The 25230-nt window shown below is 47.5% G+C and overlaps 1 protein-coding gene across 8 annotated transcripts in view; it reads right to left on the bottom strand.

Moving 5' to 3' along the window:
* Positions 1–21520, bottom strand: part of PPIP5K1 (diphosphoinositol pentakisphosphate kinase 1) — a 42110-nt gene extending 20590 nt beyond the window's left edge. For 4 of the 8 annotated variants that reach the window (XM_018069569.2, XM_018069568.2, XM_018069565.2 and 1 more), the window contains exons 1-25: positions 21089–21519; positions 20629–20803; positions 19961–20156; positions 19778–19868; positions 18720–18805; positions 18330–18484; positions 17214–17315; positions 16767–16928; positions 15658–15779; positions 15099–15200; positions 14303–14389; positions 13785–13860; positions 13173–13282; positions 12135–12220; positions 11599–11727; positions 9503–9624; positions 8578–8760; positions 7543–7684; positions 6659–6882; positions 5648–5775; positions 5044–5158; positions 3555–3662; positions 2194–2310; positions 1759–1920; positions 565–655 (exon numbers count right to left, since the gene is read on the bottom strand). In XM_018069569.2, coding sequence (XP_017925058.1) covers positions 565–655; positions 1759–1920; positions 2194–2310; positions 3555–3662; positions 5044–5158; positions 5648–5775; positions 6659–6882; positions 7543–7684; positions 8578–8760; positions 9503–9624; positions 11599–11727; positions 12135–12220; positions 13173–13282; positions 13785–13860; positions 14303–14389; positions 15099–15200; positions 15658–15779; positions 16767–16928; positions 17214–17315; positions 18330–18484; positions 18720–18805; positions 19778–19868; positions 19961–20156; positions 20629–20775 — 3043 coding nt within the window. In that variant the 5' untranslated portion in view covers positions 20776–20803; positions 21089–21519. Of the gene's footprint in view, positions 1–564; positions 656–1758; positions 1921–2193; positions 2311–3554; positions 3663–5043; positions 5159–5647; positions 5776–6658; positions 6883–7542; positions 7685–8577; positions 8761–9502; positions 9625–11598; positions 11728–12134; positions 12221–13172; positions 13283–13784; positions 13861–14302; positions 14390–15098; positions 15201–15657; positions 15780–16766; positions 16929–17213; positions 17316–18329; positions 18485–18719; positions 18806–19777; positions 19869–19960; positions 20157–20628; positions 20804–21088 lie in introns of all 8 variants that reach the window. The other 4 variants (XM_018069571.2, XM_018069570.2, XM_018069566.2 and 1 more) reach the window with 3 other exon arrangements.
* Between the last annotated feature and the right edge of the window lie 3710 nt (positions 21521–25230).

The following is a 25230-nucleotide window of genomic DNA, read 5'->3' on the forward strand; positions in this document are numbered from 1 at the left end:
GTGCCCCAAAATATTCTCTTCCACTGGTTACCACACGAAGAATGGGTGACCAAGGACTCCAGCTCAATTAGAGGGCTGCCAAACACCTTGCACGTGACACATCTGTTCCATACAATGGATCTTTATGAAGCAAAGGTAGAAGTAGAACAGTCTCACATGAAGAGCAGTTTTGCACATAAACTGCTGTTTTGCAGAACAGAAAGCATGCTAGTTCTAACCTAAAATCATTTCTTCCTACTAAGTTCAGAAATGGTGTAACAAATGAGAGCATCAGAGAAGCAGAAGGCCAGCCTGCAGGCAGGCAGTTTGCCCTGTTTCTCCCATACTATAAAGAACGAAAAGTGCATCTTCTGTTGCTATCAGGTGAAGGAGAAGATCGTACAGAAAAAGAAATACACTAAGACAGTCTCTACAATGGTCTCAACAGTAACACTGAGAGAAGACATAAAACACACAAAGACATACAAGGAACTCAAGCCAGACGTGTATGTGGAGAGACAGACTGATGCCCACGGAAATACAAAGGTACAGGTGAGCAGACTGGTTACAGGTGAGGTACAGTACCTAAGCCACTTTGCTTCATCTCAGAAGACTGCCTGGAATATGTGCTGAAGAGGCGATAACCTCCTGATTTGGAAGAAGATTCAGATAGCACCTGCAAAGACAGATAGTGTAATCAGTGTTGTGCTCCAAGTTACCCACTGCTCTCAAAAGCCTTTATACATCAATTGAAGGTAAAGAAAGGTATGTCTCTTCCATAAAAACACCAGTTTCAAGAAGCACAAAGGTACTTATATGCTAAGATTGTGACAGTGAATGCTCAATTTTAATTTAAAGTTTGTGTTGGCTTGTGAAACAGTGGAGATTTGAAAAGTACAAAGGGACTCACGTAGTGAGCTACTTGTCTCCCAAGAATCTTGCTGGAATCACTGGAACATAGACTTTCCAGCAGGAAATCATATCCTGTTCAACTTAGCGTGTTAAACATAGCCTGTTACAAAAAGCCTCTGAGCGCTGCACACAAAGGTGACAACACTCAGCACTGGAAGCGAGCTAACAAATATCTCGAACCTTAACTCTGCTTTCACTGGTTCAGAAAACTGATGGCAAAAACGCCTGTGAAATCCTTCCAAAAGGAGGGACAATTCCAGAGCACTCTGAAGGTGACAGTCACGTGCTGACTGTGACACTGGCCTTGTGACATGGAACGGCCAGGAAGGGGAGAGGTTAGAATGGTAAAATCAATTTTGTTACTCCAGCAGATCAGTGAATAGGACAGTTCTAAACTCTAACAGTTTCAACACTCTGGATGAACCCACTAGTGAGCAGGGACCCCTGATCAGCATGAGATCTCAGATGGGAGAGAAGAACGAGAAACACGGAGCTGCCTTTGTGAGAGGCAAAGGATGGAGCCTAAGGGAAGGCAGAGATGTCACCATAGCTAGGTGATGAGGTTGCACGTAATCTCATAGCTGGCTACACCAGTGCCTCTACAGAGCATGTAATCCAAACAATTCTTGTGTTTCTCAATCACTTCTTTACTTGCTCTTCCTCATCAGTTCCTCTAGCCTGTGTTTCCCCCGTCCTTCCTCAATGGGGAGTTTTAGAGGTCTGCTTTCCACAACATCCTTCTTTACCTTCTGCAGATCCTTCCCCAGCATCAACTCAGACTCTAACATGTCAAAAGGAATGCCAGGAAACCAAAACCAAGCAAAAGGCCTTTGTTAGAACAAGGAAAGATGCCCACGGCATAGTTACCTCCATGGACCCCGTCTTCCGGTTCCTGATGAGCGGCGACCTTCGCTGGATGCTGACTGGCTCAGAGGGCTGTGGGGACTTCTGCTGAGCACGGTCTGGCTCATCGCTGCCCTTTTTGGAGAGGTCCTCCAGGCTGCCTTGGTCAGCCTTCTTGTCCTCGTTCTGCCATAAGGAGACACTGATGCCTACAGGCACGCAGCCTTTGCCACAGCTGCCCTGCACCAGCTCCAGCTTCAGATCCTGCTGAGCTCTGGAGGACACCCATGGCCCCACCAGCCCCTGACGAACCAGGACGGGGCAGGGACATGACCCACCAGCTGCCTGGGGGCAGGGGAGAGCGGCCAGCGAAGAACTCGCTGCAGTAGGGCCAGGTAGAACAGAACAGCATGCAAGGCTCCCCTGGGGCCGGTGGCCCCTGCCCGGGTGTCTGCTCACCTCTGCCGAGGCCGGCCGAAAGCCAAATCCTGTGGGCACATTCCTGTCCTCCTCGCAGCCTTTGACGCCAGGGCTGAAATGCAGCTCCACATGGAAACGCTCCTCTGAAGTGGGGTCCTGCAAACACACAGCACGGGGAATAGGTAAATAACCAAACCCGGTTTATCCTACCATCAGCACAGGCCAAGGTCCCACCCTGCCATGCCGGCCAGCACATTTCCCAGGCACATTTTTTGGAGGGAAAGCAGAAGCAACAAGAAACCACAAACAAATGGCTTCAAGTTTGTCTCATCCAAAAGGACAGCCCTGATCAACCCACAGCTGAGGCATTCAGACTGTTGCCATTTTGGAACAGCCATAGAGGAGTAAAACAGAATTGGGTTCTATGTGTATATATATACTCACCCCTAAACCCCAGCCCCTTACGACCCACTCCTGCTGTAAACCTGGCACATGGCAGGACAGGGGGAGACTGGGTCTCTCCTGAACCTTCAGTCAGGCTGTTCCAAGATTTAAATAACTGTCTCTAATATTAATTTTTCATTAAGCTTTTTTTAAGGAAGCCAGAGTTTTTACAGTATCTGGCACTAATGATGTAAAACCAAAAGTTTCACCATTTTGACTGACTGCCAGATCCACACCACTCCTGAGAGCTTGTCAGACTTTTTTTTTGACAAGCAGAACTTCCATCATTAGAAGCCCACACTAGCTCTGTGAATACAAGGCTCTAACTTTATAGGATGTGGGAAAGGGGCTTCTCCCCTCACCACTACAACCTCCTGCAGCATAGACCTGAGTCACAAGGTCTGGGGATCAGGCTATGGAGTTTGGTGCCATACCTACTTACAGTCACCATCATCAGCTCCCACATTCCAGATGTTTATTAAATGATTCTCTTTATTTCCTGAAGATACCAGTATACACTTCCCTAACTATACCAGCACACTTTTAAAATAAAAAAAAGTTTATGAATGTGGAATTTCTGGATATTTTCTAGAAATATTTCAAAAACACAGCCAAATATCACTTGCTTTTACTTATTTTTTCCTACTGTTCATTTGCAATCAATATTGAGAAGCAGCAAATAATTTTGCACTAGGAAATGCTTTAAACTAGTTGGTATTGATTACATAAGTTTGGTGTTACTGCTCAGGGTGACATTCTGCTTACATGTAACAAGCCTTAACCTGGGTCACTGCCTCCCGCTTAAAACCAAAAACTAGCAGTTGTGTTAATGATCCATCTGTCTTTGTTCACAAGTGTAGAGAGTTCAGGTTACAGACTTCCAGCTGAACTCATCTCTGGGGACTGTGCCTGGCGTCACGGCAGGAAGCATTTTATCCTACAGCTCTATCCCTCACCTTGTTGTTGTCCTCGTAGAGCATGATAACAATCTGGGTCATGTAGTTCAGCTCTGAGATAGCACTCAAATAGTCCATGGCTCTCTTCCACTGCTGGTCTTTGTTTTCCTGATATATACACATAAACAGTCGCATGGGGTAAGCAACAGCAGACACCTTGCAGCATTCAGTGAAATGGGACTGAGAGAGTTCCTCTCTCCACAAGGTAACAACATTGTCAAGACAAAACCACCTTGTTCAACTTGCATGAAGAGATGACCTTGCAATGAGGTGGGGTGCTTGCAGTGAGGAGCAGCTGCACAGAGGGGCAGTACAGCTGCCCACACTACCCATGTGCAGATCTGAGCTGCAAGCCCCTGTGCCTTGCTGACTCAGAGACAAGCAGAGCCCACAGCAGTTCCCAAACACAGTCATTCTCAAACAACAGAATGGACCACTGGGGATGACCTTGTGCTAAATAAGGGACAAAGTGAAATGCTTTTACCTGATGTTGAATGAAAAATCTAGAGACACACTTGGGCTCTGCACAGCAGGGAAGCCCACCCCTCATTGCCTCCCCACACTGCCAGAGAACAGTCACAAGTGAAGTGCCACGCATGATGCTGCAGAGCATCTCACCACCTTAATGGACATGAACTGAACCCCCGTGGTAAAACAAACCCAGATGCAGCCCAATATCCCTGCACTGGCAACACGGCATCCTCAGACACTTGAGTCAGAGAATAAAGGAGCATCTTATTCAGTGAGTGATTCAGAGGTATTTGTCTGATCACTGTCTACAGATATGCTGAGCTGCCATAGACATCAGAAATCATGCCTGCTAAGCAAGCCCAAACTCATAAGGCATTTCAGCCCATCCTTAAAAATAGGAAGATAAATCAGAGAGCCTCTCGAGGAGACTGGAGCAGAGCTTTTCTCAGGGTCTGCATGCTGATTCCTTCAGGAAGCAGGTTATGAGAGAAAGTGAAGGGTGAGTGAATTAGTCCCCTAAAAATGTGTCATTCGCCTCTCTGATAGAGAGCATGGTCTGTGCATTTGCAACCTCAAGTCACTTCCTCTGTAAGCAAAGTGATTTTATTGATGTAGAATCGAGATAAAGACAATAAATAATAGGGCCAAGCTCTTGAAATAGAGTTGAAGGTAGCAGGAAGAGAGAAATTCCCTCATCTCCACTGCCTCATACTGCTATCTTCCCACACAGGTAAGTGGTCTGCTCACCTGAAACCAGCAGGACAGCTCTTGGAGAAAACATGTCTCTGTGCAAGCAAGACAGGCACTGAGGAAAAACAATGCTCCTCTGTGTCGGAAAGGCAGGAAGCTGCAGCATGCAAACACGGCAGAGATGGAGCTGGCCAGAGGCCACTGATGCACAGCATTTCTGGGAGAGCTGGCTCAAGGGGCAACCTACAAACATACACTGTCCACCTTGGAAAAGGCTACTGGAAAAAAGCAGGGAGGCTTACTCTGTGAGCATTGCTGGGACACTTACATCCAGGAGCCCCCCATAGCGGAAGATACTGAGCAGGGAGTGCACATGGCTCTCACTAGTGAAGTACAGCCGTGTCCGAACGTGGCGACCTGGTGACAGGACTCCTCTTGAGTACCTAAACCAAAATCAGCCCAGAGTTATTCAGTCTGCCAATGAATTGCCATCTATCACACAGCCACACTTCTGTATACTTAATGGAATGAGATAACCCCACACTGGGAAATGCCAAAGGCAGCAGGACAGAACAAACAGTAGGAGCATGGGGCACAGGAGCAGAAAGTTTCATGGAGTCCTAACTGAGACACACAGTAGGGCAGTGGCTCATCACACTACACTTGCCCCGTGCAGGGAAAGGGATGAGGCACCACCATCCAGCTACAAAGGGTAGAAGCTTCTGTGGCAGTGTGCTCCTGACTGGCAGTCTCAATGTGCCTTTTCCATTTCTCTTCTAGTTCTAGGAGCACCAACGTGCTTTCCTCTTGGAAGGTCCTTCAGTGTATGCTCAGTACCTCCTTCCACACCTGTACGCTGTTGTGGCATGGGAACCACCCACTGCTCCATAGCTGCCCTCCCCACCAGCAGCAGCATGCAGCACAAGCCTTACAAAGGATGTAGTTTGTTGACAGACTCATCTTCATGGGTTCTCTGTAGGTCCAACTGGATCTTTTTAATGAGAGGAAGACAAAAGCCAATAGCAATCTCCAGTTTCTCCTCCTTATTAATCCCATATTCCTGCAGGAACAAAACAACAGATACCTTGAGCCCTGGTTCTTTGCCACATCCTCATGTGAAAGGCAGCTTGACTTCAACAGTCCTGCTTGCAGCACCACTGACTAAGCAAGGACAGGAAGAGAGATGCAACTTAGCATCTCTTGCCCTTTTTTTCTCCACATATTTCAGAGGGTTCCAAAAACCCCAGTCATGTCTGGACATGACTGTCAGTATTCTCCCGACAGCTGAGAGGTGCAAGTACCATGAACGAACCTCCAATCTATGACATGCAAACTTACACCCTGACCTGGCACGAGCATTAAAGCAACAACTGCTGTTGGCAAAGACAAAACCTGCAGTGCCATGCTGAAAACTGCATCTCACCAGCAACACTGAAAAACTTTAGAAGACCACTTCTGCTCTACAGGGGCACAAGTGCAGCTGGACCTTGCTGGTAGAAGCTCATCCCATATAAATGAAACTTTGCAAGAAGCAAGTCAACTTTGCAAACTGTGCAAGTCCTAGTTTGACAAGAATAACAAACTTGTCAGAACTTCAACATAGAAATCTCTCTTCACCTTCACGACCTTGCATGTGGAGGATGGGATGTTGCAGCAGTGCACACGCAGCTCAGAGCTGTGCTGTGACACACCACAACGAACATGGAGAAGCTGCTGCGCCAGCTGCTCATTACTCTGACCCTGCCAGAATCCTCAACCATGAGCCCAGCCTTGCCACATTTTAAGTCATAAATGGTTTCGGCCTTATACAAACACTAAGATAGATCTGAGAAACACTCACTGCGATATACTGCCTTGGGGGTTAATGTGCAAGAGAACTGAGACAAAACATACAGGGAAAGGGTCAGAAATTGGTGCTACAGGCACTGTCACACAGGCTCTACCTGCGGTATGATCACATCTGCCAGGGCTTTGGAGAGCTTGAAGAGTTCAGCTGTGCCTTCCAGTTTGAGTGCACAGTTGTGCTGTACATCATACTTGATACAGTCATAGATATCAGGGATCTTGCTGATGTCATAGCGCCCGTTCTTCATGCGGAAATCTCGCTCCAGCTTAGTCCAGCGCTGCAGCATCAGTTCCAAAGTCTCACTGTGATACAGCTGCAGGTCTAAACAGCAGAGAACACCAAACCTGAAACAAATTCACATCCGAGAACCACAGAATCTCAGAACAATGACTATTGCTGCAGAGGTTTCAAGTGACAGCTATGACGGACTTCTCCCAGCACAGAAGGGCTCTGGTTATCATGTCACCCACACGAATCCTAGTCTGGAAAAGCCACTGGACCTGTTGCACAAAGTTTTAACCTGCAGCAACAAGCTACTTCTGAAATACTTGAGAAAAGTGAAACCATTTGCCTTCTTGCTTAGGTCTGCCATAAATCCTGTAGAATGTCCCCAAGATGTCTTTAAAACTCTTGCACTGTTATGGGGAAAGTTCCTAGAGATGAACAAATTGTGACTGAAAAATCTGCTGTTTACAGTCTCCAGAAAATGCCTGAAAAAAATAGGCATACCCCTCCATGCTATACTGCTGCTGTTTACATTCACTCTAAACCAGGATGCACACATAATTTCCTTTGCATTGTAGCTCTCTTTAACCGTAGTTGAAAAGTGGAACAGGAGCCTTCTACATCAATGGCACATGGAGAATTTCACTTCAGAATTTCTTTACTACAAACAAACATAAGCTCTAGTGGTGTTTGGGAGCTCTGAAGATGTAACAGTAAATTAATCTGTTCCAGACCCTTTCCAGTTCTGATGGTCACCTGCAGATTTTGGGTCTTCCAGACGTTTTCGTATCTGGGAGGTGAGATTCTCAATCAAGGTGAACACCTGGTTACAGACCTCAACCGGGTTCTGGATAAAGGTCATGGAGTTGAGCAGAGAAGCGCTGCCTGTTGGTGCTAGCTGAAAGAAGATTCCAGCAGAGATTAGTTAGCGTCTTTACAAACTGGGATCACAAAATATCTGCCTTTTGCAGTTGTATTGCTTTCTGACTCAGGACAAAAGCTGTGCTCCTAGCTGAGCACAATAAGCTGGCCTATTCCTAGTAGTCAGGCATGTTTTAAAATCTTCCTCAGGACCAAATTCAGAGGGAAAAAACAACTCCTCCCATTAGATTGGACCTCCCTCCACCTGCAACATCCTCTCTTGTCTCACTTTGCTTCTATGCTTGAGCAGAAGGGCTTCATAGACTTTTTAAGTAGTTCTTTGAGGTGATAAATATGTTCCTTAATGGATTTTGGTCCAGTAATCACATCTCAGAGTCTGGGAAAAACAGTATTTTCAGGGCTTGCTGGAGAAGCAGCTACAAGGCTTTCACAGCTATAGTGCCGGATGCAGCCCAAGCTCTGTACTCTGCAGCTACCAGACTCTGAGAGGACACACAAGGATTTGTATCCAAAACGTCTGTCCACACGTGCACAGAGCACAGATCTAGAATCCAACAAGGCAGACTCCCTGCTCACAGCAGTTGGGATTGCTCTGGGCAGCCTGCGGGAAACCACAAGAACTCTTTTAGCACACTCACAAGAAAAAAATGCACTGGCACTCCTAAAGAGAGAGGAAGGCACCATGATGAATCTTGAAGGGGTCAGCAGAGCAACATTGAGGATTGTCACTCGAAGAAGAGCAGGGGCTATTCACCTGCCCACTTCTGTGCATATCCTGTAATTTTGACCAGAATTGATCTCAAACTAACCAAATACTGTTCACACACCACAGACTTAATATCAAACCACTACAGCAATGCTATTCTCCTTCCAGGTACAGGGAGCAATGAAGCCACACAAGTGCCTTACCTTTTCATAATCCTCTTCACAGAACTGAGCATCCTTCTGCATGATTTCATGCAGTCGTGCCTTCACTCTGTGCTGACAGCTGCTAAGGGAATCACTGTCACTGTCCAGCAGACCATTCATGTTGGCACTTTTCACCATTTGCACCAGGATGGGGGTCAGCTCTCCTTCCAGGGCCAGCAGACCCTAAAGCCACACAGGACAAGATTTCAGCTCCGTGCAACCCAAGCAACAAACATTTCTGGTTTCAGCCAACTTGAGTGAAATCTAAACTGTCCTTGAAGAGCAGTTTTACAGTAACAGCTCCTCCTGTCAGAGGTGACTCTGGCATGCTTCTAGAGCTGTTAAAGCAATAGACAGCTCTGCCTGCAGCAGCCCCAGATTCGTCCAGGCAACTGTAGAGCAGCCAACTCAGTTTGCTTGAAAATGTTGATACAGCAAAGGCTCTGAAGACCAGCTAAGGCCACCACAGGATTCCCCTTGGCTCAAGCTTTAGAAGCTTTAGCTGCAGATGAACCTGTCTTCTTCCCCACTCCACACTGCACCAGATATTCAACTACTTTTTTAAATCCATCAGGCAAGGAATAACCCCTATGGCTGGGCAGCCATCCCAGAAATACTCATTCCGTAGGCAATGGTTTCGTGTGCTCTAACACCAAACACCAGAAATACTCCATGCATAGCTTCTTCTCCAGTCAGAGTCCTGTCCTGGACAGGACACTAAAGGTGACAGATGTGTGCAGCTGCACCAGATGTTCAGTCCTGCCCCATACACCTGCTATTAGCTCAGTGTACCCCAGTCCATCCAACACAGAGGGGGAAGATCCTAGGGCAGCTCCTTCCTCATCACCAGAGGTTTTCCTTTAGAAATGGCATATTTTAAGACTAACATAGCAGAACAAATGGATGCCCAAAAGAGAGGAAGGACCTTTGCAAAAGCTGCTGCTGTCATCTGAACTCGCCCCTCATCTGAGGCGTAGATCTTGAGATCATGGCGGTAGGTGCTGTGCAGCCTGAGCAAGCCACAGCCAGGGAAACCAGCGTAATCACCTGGAACAGAGGACAACTCAAAATTCATATTCTGACACCTGCAAAACTATCAGCTGAATATACTGGTTTAGACAACAAACTTTATTGTAGTAACAAACTTATCTAGAGAATTAATCACTTTAATGTGCACTTAGGCTGCTTCAAGATCAACAGTTCTAGATATACATGAGGACGAGAAACATAATGAAGGCTTTGCTTAACTTGGGAAAGCTCATTTTGAGGGAAAAAGTGAGCATTCACCAGTCAAGTCTGATGCTGCCCAAATTCTGCAGCAAACCCCTCTAAGTAGTTTGTAAGAGTCCTGCTAGCCTGCATATTCCAGTGCAGAATAAAGATGTGGGGAAAAAAAAAAAATCACTTCCTTCTGCTTGTTTTCTGCACAAGAGCAGGCCCTGCTGCCCTCAGAACTGCAGGCCGGGCTGTTCAGCAGGGAACAGTTTCCAAAGTAGATCCTGTACAGTTATAACAACCTTGTGGTACAAATTGCCAGTTTATTTCTGATGGTCGAGTCAGCCACAGGACTCAGATCAATAACGGAGGAAAGCAATTCGTGCAGTTGAGTCTGACCTTCAAAGACAGTGACTGTTGGTGACTATTTGCTGCTGGTGCCTTGAATCCCAGGGTGATTCTGCACAGTACCCACTCACACTGCATGACATGACAGGGTACACTGGGAACACTGCTCCCAGCTCTGACCTCACAAATCAGAGAAACACCCTGACAGACAAGGACAAGCACTATCCAGAAGTCAGATGTATGTCTTGACAAAGTTGCTAGGTATTAAATGCTACTCAAGAACACAGCACTCTCACGGAGAGATGAATGACCACATAGAGCAGAAGTCTTCAAAGCTGTGGTTCAGAATGACTCTTATCTACACAAGGCAGTCACTTCCCTGTAGGAGGTTATAACATCAGTTAAGCATGACTTCTCTTTGTGAATCCATGCTGACTACTCACAGTCACTGGCCTATCCTTCATGTGCCCAGGAATGGTCTCCAGGATTAGCTGCTCCACTACCATCCCATGGACTGCGCTGAGGCTGACCCAGCTGCAGTTCCCTGGGCCCTCCTTCTTGGCATTTTTGAAGCTAGGAGTGATATTTCCTCTCCTCCAGTTCTCAGGTACATCCCCCAGCCCGTACAGACTTTCAAAGAGAACCTCGAGTGGCCTTGTAGGGACACCTGCCCGCTCCCCCAGCACTGTGGGTGTAGCCTATGAGGGCCCTTGGGCTCACATATGTCCAGCTTGCTTAAGTGTTCCCTGATCCAATCCTTTTCCAGCAGGGGTAACTAACTCTTCCTTATTCCAGAAGGAAATCTTCTCCAATCCAATTTAAATTTGCTCAATTAATTTGAAATGTAATTAATTAAATTGAATTAATTAAACATACAAGTCAAAGACAAGCAGTATCCAATACTAGGCTCACTGGGCCAATGCAGTAGCAGTGTATTAGTCCTGACTCAAAGGCAATCTCCAATCTCAGTCTTTTTTATTTTCATTTTTGGCTCTTGTTGATTTGTGTGCATACTTGATGTTTTGCAATGTCACAGAACTATGACGGAAATATATGGAGAAGCTTCCTATTCTCCTGTCTCAGGGCAGGATTATCTGTTTTCCAAGACAGATTTCCTCTGTTCTCTACATCTGGCCTAAATTCCTTTTTAATAATCCATAAATTCTGTATCGTATTTGCTGCGTCAGACTGTATCTTATTAGAACAGCCTTTTTTTTTTTTAATCCTGGCACATTATTTAAAGAAAGTTCTGACACACTGAAGTTTAACCACTGCAGCAGACCTCTCTGGACAGCTTACACATCTTTGGGTGCAAAATTATTTATTCCTGCCATGTCAACTCAAAAGAGCAAAACTAGTCCTAGAGGCCACACATAGCCACAGCCCGAGTAACCCTCACCTGGGTTGGGCAGCCTGGCAGCCACAGGGCAGGACCAGAGGTACCTGTACAAAGCTCACCTTGGCCTCCAGGATACATGCAGCGAAAGGCTCGCCCCAGCTCCTCCGCCTGGACTCTTCCTGCTGGGGTCAGCTCTCCACCCCACTTAAGCACCAGAAGAAGGGAGGGGGAGGACTCTCGGCGAGCTTCTAGGAGACAAACAGGTACTCACTACATCAGATCTCATAGCTGAGCTTGCAGAGGGAGAGGAGGGGAGGAAGAAGAGGTTGTCATCAGCACCTCACAGAGTGTTCTCAACACAAGCCTGACCCAAAATCCCCAGGAACCAAACCAGAAAGGAGGAAATTTGGTCACTACTTTTTGAAGGTATAAGGTGACGTTCACAAAATTAGAAGCACGAGCCCTGTGGCACAAACCAGGGTGTACTGGTAACCACATTATGCCTCACTCCAACCTTTCCTATGATGTGAGCAAAGATAAGACACGGGTCACCAATTTTTGCTTGCATGTCCAGAGGCCTATACAAGTAGGGCAGCTGCATGCACATCTGAACTCCAGCCTTGAAGATCAGGGTAGCAACATGAGGTTTCTTTACCTTCATCTTCACTTGCAGTTTTTGGATGTCCATGAGGCAGATAGGTCAACTGAACCTTACGGTTAATGCCAGAAAAATGCCCATACCTGTCACAAGGGAGAGGAGAAAAAAAACTGAAACAAGTCAATTCCACTCAGCTTTTGCCCAGAGGTCCCCAGGCTGCACACAGCTAAAGTACAGCACAGGCAAGAGACTTTCTGCTGCAACACCCATTGCCATGGAATATGAAGATTTTTGCCATCTCCCTGTGACTCAGCACACAGCCCCAGAAAAAGCCAAACAGGTCCCCCAAACGAAATTCAAAGATCCATTTACTTGCTCTTCGACCGAGAACACTCTGAGCTCTCATATCTCACTAGGGCTTTAATCTCTACCTATATATTTAACAAGTGAATTAATGAGATCACAACAAAAAACACTCTGCCAGATGCTTTGAGGATAACTAACCTCCAATGAGCAGAAAGAGCAGGGGAGGGAATCACAGCAAAAAATGCTCCTCTGTGCTCCAGAGACACAATCTGAACACAGACATCAGCTGTGTGTGCCACAGCGAGCTGCAGTTCTGAGAGAAACCCTGGTTTTGTTTCTAAGATGCCAACCATATTGTCTTTTATTTCAACTGTATAAAACCTGAAAGGACACAAACATCTTTTCATGTTTTCTGAGCTCCTTTTTGTTAAACTTTTGGCACCAGGACAACCTTATTTAAAACGAGATTTGTTCCAAATTTATCAAAATGCTTCATTATCAACGTGGTCCCTTCAGAACTCCAGTTTCTCTCCTGCGGCAACAAAAGCTCAATTTTGTCTCAAGTGGTTTAGCCAAAGATCAGACACACATAGGAAAAGAACCAGCAGGGGGCTTGATGTCAAGAAGAAAAGGTTAGGATCATGGTACCTTTCATGTACAGCTGCTAACAGGGGACAGAGGAGACCCCAGTCTGTGGGTGCCATCTGGCCAGGACACCAGCAGCACAGCTTGTTTCTGTATCACATGCTCTGAGGCAAACCCATGGTGCCCCGAGATAGGAACCCTTACATCTCCAAGACGCTCTTCAGCTGTTCCAGTTTGGATTTCCTCTCCTCAATTTCACAATCACTGTGGCTTCCCAGCTCCACCATGAGCTGCCGTGCAATGTCCAGCACTTCCTGTTGGAAAGCAGACAGCAGTTCTGCCTCAGACTCACCACTGTACTCCTGTGAGGACTCCTTACAGCTTTACCTAGCATCAGGTCCACACAGACACTCCTCAGAGACACGTCATTTCATAAGACACAGCTCAGGCAGGACAAACTTTCACATGGCAGTTTGCTTCGTTCCCACCCCGTGCTCCAGTCCCGTTGAGAATTGAGCAGGTACCTCCAACTGCCCCACTCCCATCTGCCACCAGAGGCAACTGCAGCAGGTGGGCAAGCTGCATCAGGCCCTACATCCCCATCCTACAGTGTGCACATCAGCCCCGAGAAGTTTCCATTCTGCTCTCCTGCTGTCACCCAGCTGAGTGTGCACGGGGTGCAGAATGAGACAGGGAGCATCTGTGTGACAGACTATTGCCCTTTTGAGGGTTTTTATGGTCCCAAAGAATTGCCTTGCACCAGAATCTCTATTACCTGCATGTCCCACACAGTAACCCCAGAATGGATTTCCTTACCTGTAGCTGCTCTGGTTTCTTCAGTTTCAACTTCCCTGTCTTGTAACCATCATATTTCTCAAATAATTCAAAGAACCTGAACAGACAACAAAGAATGCTGATTCATTTTCTGCTGTTTCAGTGATACAAGGAACGTCATCCCTACACGAGCATTCAGTCTCTGTCCTTCAGGGAGAACCAGCAACCTGTCGGCTCCTCCCTGTGCTTCAGAAATTCTGAAAAAACAAGTGGTTTTCAACATAGGACCAGGAAGCAGCCACTAGTTTTCAATTTAGTGGGGCACTTCCCTTTACAGTACCTAGCAGACCTTCATTCTCCCTTCCAGTGCTCACACAGAAGGTGCCAGGATCCTTATGGGGGAAGGGGGCTTTCTCAACTGGGCCGAAAGCATTTGCTTGGATGGAGCCAGAAAAAAGCTCTGCCTCCCACACACTCATCCCTCTGCTCCTGCTCCTGGTTCAGAGAACAGGCCCTCCTCCCTTTCCAGCAGCACAGCACCTTCTTGCCTTGGCTCTTACCGGGCATGCTTCACCTCCATCTTCATCTTCTGCTTTGGGGTGCGATCTCCGTGCCGGATCACTGCAATAACACAGCGAAGCTCCATCCTGGGAAAACATAAGGTACACCTGACCTATGTGCCCCTACACTCCAAACTGCCACCAGGGAGTAATTTCCCATTTGTCTTTCAGTTCCATTCTTCTGACAGCTACTTTCTCCATCAGGGTCAGAAATTCTCTCAGACTAAAGCAGGTACAAGCACCAAGGTTGCAGAAGCAGTCAGAGCTCTTCAGACCCTACCAGGTTGTCTGTTTTCATACACGTGTACAAGTATGCTGAGGATCATAAAGAAACTTTTGCCTTTGGTCTTTTAGCCTTCTGTGGTGGAAAACTAGTAAGGCAAAAGGTATGAAATGAGGGGCTGCCAAGTATATGGGTAATGAGAGTATTTCAGCTAATTGTTTCCACCCATTTCACTGGCAGCTCAACATGTACCTTCTCTAAACTAGCAGCCAGCTACAGCAATGCCCTGATCTGTTTTCTGTTCTGATCAAGAATTTGGGCCCTCTGAAAGCCATGTGAGCAGTTTCTGTAATTTCTTCAGTGACTCCTTGTCTGTATTCAGCAAACCTACATGCTATGCCATGCCTTCTGTGTGCATGGGTAAGCTTTTCCACAGGCACTCCACGCTTGTAAGCAGCACAGCAGCTGGAGGATGCTGTGCTGCTAGTGGTGTTGGGCCCTTGGACAGGGTTTGCACTTTGCCCCTCATGTAGCCATCACTGGCATTCTTTTGATAAGATTGTAGGTACTCACATAGTGCCTGAAGTTGTGGGGACAATGGGAATGTCTTCTGCCTCTGTTGGGATGGACCAGGGTATATGAAACTGGGGAGCCAATTCCCGCATGATTATATTTCTGGAAGAAATCAGAATACAACGCTCACAAGAAATTCCATTCCCTTGGTTCTACACCTCCTCCTTAGCAGTCCAGCTGAAAGACTTGAAGAGAGACACAGAATTTCCCCTCACTTTCCTCGGAGAGACACCTATTACACTGTGGGCTAATCAGGGCACCCCAAAGGGGCACCAGTTTCCCTCACATCACCAATACTGTAAGTGGGCTTATCAAAGAAAAGTTCTGTAAGATATACCTAGCTGTAGACAAAGACAGGACAGCTAATGCCAATGCAGGCAGGAACTCCAGGGGCTAAAATAATTAACCCATTCCTCCCAGAGCCAAGCTTTCACCTGTTGAACAAATGACCCAAATGAACCACCTGCAGACTTCTCCGACATACTGACTAGGACTCCATGTTCATTTTACTTTGCTGTGAATTACCTTACTCCCTGATCAAAATCTGAATTGTACATACCCGAGGATTTTGGCACAGTCATCATAATACTTCATGGAGTTCTTCACAAAGCTGAAGCCATTCACATCACAAACAAAAGAGTGGCCGTTGGCTCGCAGGAGGTCGAACCCGCACACGGTTTGCTGAAGGAAGAAGCAGAGGACACGGGACTTGGGCACACAGTGAGGGACCACCACCACAGTGGGGGACAGCAGCTGCCCTGCCAGTGGGGCACATACAGACCCAGCCAATGCTGCCCAGTTCAGCCCCGCTGGTGCTGCAGCCATCCTCCACTCTGTGCCCACCTCACGAGCCTCCAAGAAGTGTGAACACGTGCCATAGCCATGAAGGGCCAGGCCCTTCAGAGGAACCTTTTCACCCCCATTGCTGTCCAAAGGCTCAACCCACAAACCCCCAGATGAAGCCAACCCAGAACCTCCCAGAACTCTAGAGGCCTAAAACAGAGCAGCTCCTGCATCTCCTGCTCTTCCTTCCAAATCCAACCATCTTGAACCAGACTGATAAGCACAGACAAGGAGTGGTGCAGGCAAAGATACCCATCATGTAGAAAAGGCTACAAGGTTGAAAGGAGCCCAAATCTGCATCAGCAAAACTACATGGGCTACTGATTGCAGTGGGGCAGGAACGAGGAGCCAGTGCTTCTTCTGCTGACATTGCTGAACATGTCATGGAACCATACCTAGACTCACACACACTCTCTACCCACATGTAAAATAAAACATAAATCTGCACCAGAGCCAGATAAAAAAGCAAAAAAGAAAAAAGAAAAGTACCAAAACACCACAGAAAAATATAAAAAATTTTCACATAAACAAAAGCAGGAAATAGCAAAGGCAGGATGAGCACAGGTCAGATGGAGAGCAGCGCGCTCAAGATCCAATATTAAATGCTCAGATGTATGTGGGACACCAGGCACCTGCCAGCACAGAGGGCATTTGCTGCAGGCCTCCTGCCTTCCCAGTCACCTCTGCCCAGCAGGACCAGCAGCTGGCATCAGGCATGGAGGACTGCCATGCCTGAGACACGCCAGGGTGACAAGTTTTAACACTGACCCAGATATGGATCAGACACTCACAGAGTCCTGCTTGCACATGAAAGAAAATACAGACCTTGAAGGCTACACAGACTTTACGGGCGACGAGTTTCTCCATGGCAGTCAGCATGACCGGGTAACGGATTTCCTTCCCTTCGCTGTCCCGTTCCACTTTCCCATCCAAAGCGGGGGATTTGCGAGCCTCTGCATGGGCATAGTCCGGCCCAACAGTGTACACCTGGAAGAGACAGAGTTGAACCTGACACAGGCACCTAGACTAACTGCACCTTCCAGAAGGTATTTCTGATGCAGACACAGAGAAGGAGTTCAGATGGTCTCACACGTACCTTCTGGTGTGACCTACAGAGCACACACTCCCCGCTTTGGGGCCCAAGCTGCGCAGTCAGCACCTCACAGCTTAAACGCACACTCCAGAGCCTAAGTAGGACTAAGCAGGACTCCCCAGAGCCTTCAGCTCTCACAGGCCTGGAGAAGGAAGGAGCTGTTCCAGGCTTTCCCTTACCTTTACATCAGTGCCATCTGTAGGCATGAACTCCTCATAAATGTAGGAGCCTGTCTTCCTCACACTGCTCTCTGGTGAGTATACGCTGCTCCGGCTGCCAATCTGAGAGTACAGAATAAACACCTCAGGGGAGAACACCAGGCTCCCTTTTTTAGATGGAACAACAAAATTAAGAAGTTTCATTCCACACGTACAGAATTAGTGGAATTAGTGGAGAATTAGCCTCTCAGAACCCCCAGCTGTTACAGCACACTTTTTTTTACTAGAGGACAAAGAGACTGCAAAACATGGGCAGTAAGTATGTCATTTTCCAGGCTTTTAAGAGGAGAAAAGCTATTACAAACCATTAGGTTGACTCCAATCACTTCAATGATACGTAAGAAAAAAAACAGTGGACAAAGACATAAAAAAGGAGCCTAATAGGCAAATTAAAAGAAATGATGACAGGTGATAATCCAACTCATTTAACTTCCTTCTAGAATGGGGACTGATCTTATCAACATCAAGGATAATGTTTTCATAAGGCTTTAGATACAATCTCAAGTGGCATGCCTGTATCTTACCGATTTTTTTTTACAGTCATTTTAGAATTATTAACGGCAGATGCGTAACTGATTAGAAAAAAGATACATCACAGATACAACTGTTCACTGGTAAAGTGGGAGAAGTGAGTAAGGGCAGATTTACTGTGGAATCTAGGAATAAATACTGCCTTTATCACATGTGCAAGCTACACTTAGCTGAGAAGGGCAGGAATAATGTTAAAGGACAGGAAGAGAATTTTTTTTAAAAAATCATCTTGATAAACCCAAGAAGTGATCTGAAAAAAGCAACATGCAATTCAGAAAGGACCACAGTGCTCCATGACTGCTCAAAATGGGACTCAGGTCACACAGAGGATGGGGAAGGTGAACTCAGCACTACCAGTAAAATACGTCCTTCTGTGATTCCCAGGTATATGGGGTTGAACAAAAAGTTCTAAGAAGGTCTAGACTTCCATAACGCAAAACCTTTTATTTCCCCTTCACTTGCCCTAACACTCCTTGCTAAAGCCATGTGGGTCTCAGACCCACAGATATGTTGGTTTCAACACCAGCTCTGGGGACCCCTCCTCACCTTACGGAAGAGCCGCTGGCTGCCCCCACCTGCTGATGTCGGGTAGTAAATATACACATTGTGGTCTTCGGCACTGACTGGCTTCTCTACAAATGGCTTCGGGAAAACAGCTCCGTTCACCTCCACGTGGTCCTCTCCTTCCACCAAGTTGCACTCTGAAGACAGAGCACAGCAGCAGCACATCAGGAAAGGTGGGACAGCCCTAGTGCAGAGCCACAGCCCCTTCCCAACCCATCAGCCAGTTTTGCTGTTGGGACCTTTATTCACAAAAAAACCCTCCAGACTTGTGAGTCAGGCCTCTTTGAGGCGACTACCAGTGCCTGTTCTCTGCAGAGTATGTTAAATAGCACAGCCTGGGGAAATGGCTTTCAGTAGAGCCTGGACACTGACCTTCCGGTCTGTCAGGGTCTCGATTGAGCACAGCATAGCGAGGCAGGTCTATTCCCTCTTCTTGAAGGATTCGATACACTTCACGCCTGTAGAGGACAGACACAGTGTCAGAAGAGTCTAGAAGGTCCTCAGTACATGTCAGTGGGGAGACTTCATTCCCACTGATGACAAAGTCAGATGAATACAAAAAAGCCTCAAGACAAAGTGCAAACACTTCTCAGCTTATGGTCTCTGGATGAGACCTACGGGCTATGGGGTTTGCCTCAGTCCTATTCTAGACGCGGATGCCCCAGAGTAAATCTCTACCCGGCCTAAGCATGGGTGCTCAATTATTAGCATACGCTCAAAGCATAGCAGCACACCCAGTACATGCTACCTGCCCAGACCTGCCCTCCTGGAGAGCGCCCTGTCATGCCAAGCTGCCCAGTGCCTAAGCCAAGAAGAGGCAGCAGAGCCTTCTTTCATCCTGTGTCTTTCACTAGTTACAGCTTGGGGTGCCTGCCAGCAACCACGTAACTACGCTCACCACCCCAAAGACATGGTAGGAGGTTTGGGGTCTGTAGGAGCCCTACCCACACACAGCCAAAACAGCCTGGGTGTAACAGCTGAAGTACGTGGCTGCTGGTGGCCTCTACCAACAGATGACTGAGAAGCCTCAAGTGTCTGACCAACACATCTTCCACACAATCTGACTTGGCCTTGCTCCTAATTTCTGACTCAGAGGCCCATCTTACCACTTGGCTCTTCTGCTCAAAAACTACCTTTTTGCTTTAGTTGTGGCAGCCTTGTTCTGTGAGAACTCTTCCACTTCCTACTTCCCATCCATTCCTTACAAGACATTTGCACCAGAAAATGAAATATGCCAAGTCTCAATAGTTTTACCCTCAAAGCTATTCCCCTTCATGCTTTGGAGGAGCAACCCCAAAAAACCACAGCTAAGATCTCCTTCCTCCCACCTCACTCATTTGCTTGTGGCCAGGAAGACGAATTCTGCACAGTGTGCTGAGAAGAATCAGACAGAGGAAGAGGGAAGGGGCTTTAGTGGCTTGGATACCCACCTGTCCTGGATATAATACTGCATATCAAGGTCATTGATCAGAAATGGCTTGCACAGCTTGGCATAAGCAACCGCCTTATCCAGGGGGAATCCTGAAATACAGGGCGGGGACAGAGGGGAAGGCTGAGAGCAAGCTCCCTTGCCCACAATTCAAGCAGGCTAAGGCCTGCTACAGATGTGTTACCTTTGGAGTGGAAGGATATCAGACAGTCACAAGAGGGCCAGTTCTCCACCGGTTCGTTCAGAATAACATCTTCCCCCATGATCACCACTGTGATGTACTCAAACTTGCACAGACGCTCTAGAATCTGTGTCATGGGCTTTGACTTGGACTTTTTGGTCATGGCACAGATTCCCACCACAATCTGCCGTTCTGGTGGCTAAGGGAAGACAGAGATCAGTTTAGTAAAATTTAATATAACACTGAATAGTGGTCAAAAGCAGTTGGGAGCTGGAGATCATTCTCATATTCCTGGAGGTTACAGAAAAGAATAAATGTTTCTCTTCTGCAGAGACACCTTTGCCCTTTTCACAGGTCCCAGAGTTTTTCTCAAAAATTTTCCTGGTGAAACAGAAAGGTTTACAGGAGTGCCAGGGTTAAGTTTCTAGGACAAAGAAATCCACTATTGTCTCTGAATCAGACCTGCAAGCGAAAATGCTGATTTTCTGAGGTAGCACGACAACAGTAATGTGCCTTGTCAGAAATGCCACTGCCACAGCTGTGCCTCACAGCCAGAGCTGTGTCCCCTGCAGTCCCAACTGCCTGCAGCTCAGCAGTAACCACGCACAACCTGGCTGAGACACAGGGATTCTGCACAAGTGCTCCAACCCAGAACACTGGGACCTCCTTACCGACTCCTCCTCTTCATCATCTTCAAAGAAATCGGTTTCGTCTGTCTTCATGTTTGATCCCAGAAATTCTGTCTCATCATCTCTGGAACCAACAACAAACCTGGGAGTGGAGTTCTCTCCCTCACTGGAGGTCGTCAGGGACGACATTGCAGCTTCGGTGGCCAACCATCCCGCTCTGGAATGACAGCGTGCAAAAGGGAGAGAGAAGTCAGATGCAGGGTGATCCTGGGACTGGCTGTGTGACAGATGCAGGTGATGGTGAGGAGGGCAAGGCCTGATCTGGCATGAGGGAGCCCAGGGATGGTGCTGCCCAACACAAAAGGAGGGAGCAGGAGGAGACCCTCAGTGTGGGAGGGGATCCAGAATTCTGTATCATTTTAGATAGGCAGCTCCATTTTGCAATCAACCCCCTTGCACTGGAACAGTGTCACCACCAGCACTGAAATCGTGTAACCCTTACAGTGATGCATGCTCCAGACGCTGCCTAAATCGTGGACAGGGACAAGGGACACTCTCACAGGCTCATATGCCCGAAGACATCAACTGGGACTCCAGAAGTCAGGATAAAGCTCAGGACAGTGACAGTGACTTTCCAATCGCAAATTTTCATCCTTTCAGCTCAAGAAGACCTACAGTAACAGAGAGATCAGTTTGAGAGGTGCAGGAGTTTGCAGGGAGGAGGGAAAAGGAAGAAGTGACAACTCTGTGGCAAAGAGGACACAGAGGAAGCATCAGCAACAGTCTGGATTGCAGGTCAGGGTGTCTGAGTTTGCAAGCTGGCTCTGATTCACTACATGGCCGAATCATGAGAGTGAAGAGATCAGTACCTGCCCCTCAGCTGCCCCTCGGGAGGGTGTCAGACCCCAGCAAGGTCTGACCTCAGTCTCCTCCAGGCTGAACAAACCAAGTGCCCTCAGCAGCTCCTCATAAGGCTTTCCCTCCAGACCCTTCCACATCCTTGTGGTCCTCCTTGGATGCTCTCCAATAGCTTAATGTTTTTTTTTTATATTGTGGTGTCCAAAACTGCCCCCAAAACTCAAAATGCTCCTCATCAGTGCAGAGTAGAGCAGGACAATCACCTCTTTTGACTGGCTGGCAAATACATGCTATGAGTTAGAAATGCCAGGAAAGGAGCATGTCCTGCGCTGTCACCTACAGTTGCAGCACTGCCTGCCGCAGAAGGGACAGAGTCTGAACACACTGTTCCCCTGACCTGTACATGTCAAGGACACAGCTGTTCACCTCTGACCAGAGCTGCACCCACACAGGTGTGAAGTGGGTGCCTTTCACTGTGTTTTTCCCAACTATAAAGTGGCCAAAAGTATTCTTCCTGCGTAAGTGCAACCTTGAGGACAGGACATTGTGAACACCTCATGTTATTAAGTACTTCCTAAAAACGGACATGAGACACTCTCTGCAGCTGCTTCTCCTGTTCTCACATGATTTCCAGACTAAGAGTTACTGTATTTCCTCCTCTTTTGTGATGCATTCCCTCACAGCCAGGATACTGCAGAAGACCAAACTGCCACATACAGCTGTCAGTTCCCAGTCCTCTGGCAGCAACAGGAGGCACACCCCAAGGCCATCAGCCTGCTACCAGCACAGCATCGGGGCAGGTGAGAATCCCCTCACCAGGAACAGGAGCAGAAGATTGTCTTAATCCACCTGAGCAGGGTGGGAACACGCAAAAGAAACACACAGAACAATCCATGTGTATGTGAAATCCCCTTGGAAGTCAGGGCAGAATAATACAGACCTCCAGGCAGAAAGGCAGAGTGCTCCCAGAAAGGGCAGGAGATGTAACATGTAAGTGCTCAGAGAAAGTGCTGGAGCAGAAGTACATCAGACAAGGACCTGCAGTCGCACTACCAGGTGCTGGTTGGACGCAGATCCACTGGGGGAGCTGACACCAACCCAACAGGAACCAGAGAGGGACACAACAAGCCTGGACTTTGTACCTACCACACCAAGGACGATCTCCTCCACCTAACTCTCAACTGATGCCGGTGCACCAGGCCCAGTGCTGCTGCTTCCACAAAAGCCTCAAGACACAGCACACAGAAGTGACCCAATCAGAGAGAGTTAGAGCTGTAACTCACCATCAGTGCTCGCTGCTGATTGGAGCAACAGTGCTGGCAGACCAGGCTATAAAGACATTTACTGTGTCCTCCATATAGGCCTTCTATCCCCACAGGAGGACAAGAGTACGATTCCCAACATGCTCAGGAACCATCTTCATCCCTATGCCCTGCTGCCTCAGCATGCCAGTGCAGAACGAGTCCTTAGCAAGTACACTATCAGCTTGATGGCTGATGATTTAATGAAGAGAAGCAAACCACGCAAGAGGAGGAGGGTTATTTTCTCCAATCCCTTACTCTCCCCTCCCTCCTGGAAAAAAACAGATCAAGCAGCAGGGAAACCTTTGCCCTAAGAACTAAGATAGCAACAACTTCTCTACACTCCTGCTCCTATTCCAGAAGAAAAGCCTCTTCTTTGCTCTATAGCTGTGTCTCAAGGTCATGACACACTGTACTCAAAGCAGGTAAAAACTCAGAGCCTCACTGAAGCTGACAGTTACTGATATCTGTGGCATTAACAGGGAAAGCTTCATGATCTCAGGTGTGGGTAGGGGGAGAGGGTTAACCAAAAACCTTTTTCAAGTTTTTCTTAAAAGAAGATACTTTACCTGACTAGATTTATACCAAGTGACTACACTCTTGATGAAACAGAACTTTTAGCTACAGGCATAACTACGGCATTGAAAACTCAGACTGCTGTTCTTAAACGGACACAGGCAAGTGAAGCTCTATTCTGGTATCAAAGGACAGTAAGAGGAGGTTTGCCCACAACACCTGAGCCAGCTCTAGTGCTGAGCTGTCGTGGGGTTCATGCGCCAGGACAGTGGCAATTGCCCTTACACAACCCTTACAGGGTCTTGAGTGTCACCCAGCCCACACCTCATCACACCCAGAGCTACAAGAGGCACCAACTGCACAATGCTGACGCTTCCTCATCATCCCTTTTGCTTGCTGAGCTAACTGCTCCCAGAGACCACATATTCAGCCCTGTTCCCAGTTGCTGAGAGTGTTATGGGCCTCACCTTTCATTTATCACAGCAAGAAAATTCAGTGTGAGTTAATGCTGCTGGTTGTGTTGTCCAAGGGAGACAAAAGCATTAACACAGCTCTGGCACATGCACACAAAAGGTAAAGGTGGTTCTGGCTTTGAGTCAGAATATTCAGGCTTGGTAGTCCTGCCACAGATACAGGAGGAAGTACACGCCAGCCGCTGCAGTTAATACTTTCTTGCTGCACTTCCAAGAAGGGCAGCTGTGATCTGCTGCATAATCATACCAAAGGTTATTGTAATCACCCAACAGCAATCAGAACCTGCTGACACACAACCCGAAATGGAGCCGTACACCTTGCCTCTGAGAGCCCTGGGACTGATTCAGCTCCCTAGACTGCCCTGTATTACCGATAAGAAATGAGATAGTAAATGGCTTTCCAGTTCCTGAGCAGATTATTCTGGTGCTGTTTAGATAAGGGTGTTCACAGAGTAAAGAGACTCTTTGTGCCCTGCTTCTGAGGTACCAGACATTTAAGAGAGAAGGTCTTATATTGACTTTGAATTCAGTATGGCATTAACCACCAAAAGAGTGGGCTTGGATGTTGGAGTTTTGTTTCATTTTGTTTTTTAAACAAAATGTGCAGATGCAGGTGCAGTCTCTGCAGTGCCGGGCTGATGGACAGGAACATAGCTGGTCATATCACTGGTGGCAGTAGAAGAGGCAGCTCTGGAGCAGCGCCCAGGCCTGGGCACCCCAGGGGGCACTGGGCAGGAGGCCCGAGGAATTTGGGGTATCTGAGCATGCAGACAGGTTGCAAGGATGATCCACAGCCTGGCCAAACCACGTCAAGCACCTGCAGGATCACGACCTTTGAGAATACACATAGCTGGTATTTAAAAATACTAATACTGGCACTGTCTTGTAGAACTGCCTGAAACTATTGTGGGCCCTACAACCAGCCAACCAACCCAAAAAACCCAACCCTGAAAACTTAGGCCCCCGAGCAGTGAAGTATCTCTGCATGCATGACCAGCGACACACCTTTGCCCAAAGAGTTACTTCCATTGCCACAAGGGCTGTTTGCATTAAGGTTAATTTCATACTTACAAAAGGTGATAGCTGTGCTCTTATCATGGACACTTAATTGTTTCAGAAGAGGAAAACCACCTATACCAGGGCCAATAGTTAAAGCTATCTGGATGTGCTGTATCACAGAAATCCTTCTGTTCTGATAACACAGGAGCTCAAGGTGTTCACAGCCAGGAAGCTCAAGTCAAGTTCAGCCTGTTCAAGCAGTATTTTCAGTAAGGGCGAACACAGCAAGAGCTGCAAACCCAGAGCGCAGAGCCTCGCACGGCTCATGCCCAGCTCCTCCTGCAGACCCCGGGCAGCCTCTGGGTTCACCCCGCACACCGAGCAGGGCTGTGCCTCGCCTACATTGTTCATAACGAGATATTTAATGAGATTCATGAATTCGTAAAGCGTGAAACTCCTCAGCACTGGAATTCTCCCAACACTGTCCCCGTCCGCGA

This window comes from Manacus vitellinus, unplaced genomic scaffold (genome assembly GCF_001715985.3).
Source record: "Manacus vitellinus isolate BGI_N305 unplaced genomic scaffold, ASM171598v3 scaffold_16_pilon, whole genome shotgun sequence".
In the NCBI taxonomy this organism is placed as follows: Eukaryota; Metazoa; Chordata; class Aves; order Passeriformes; family Pipridae; genus Manacus; species Manacus vitellinus.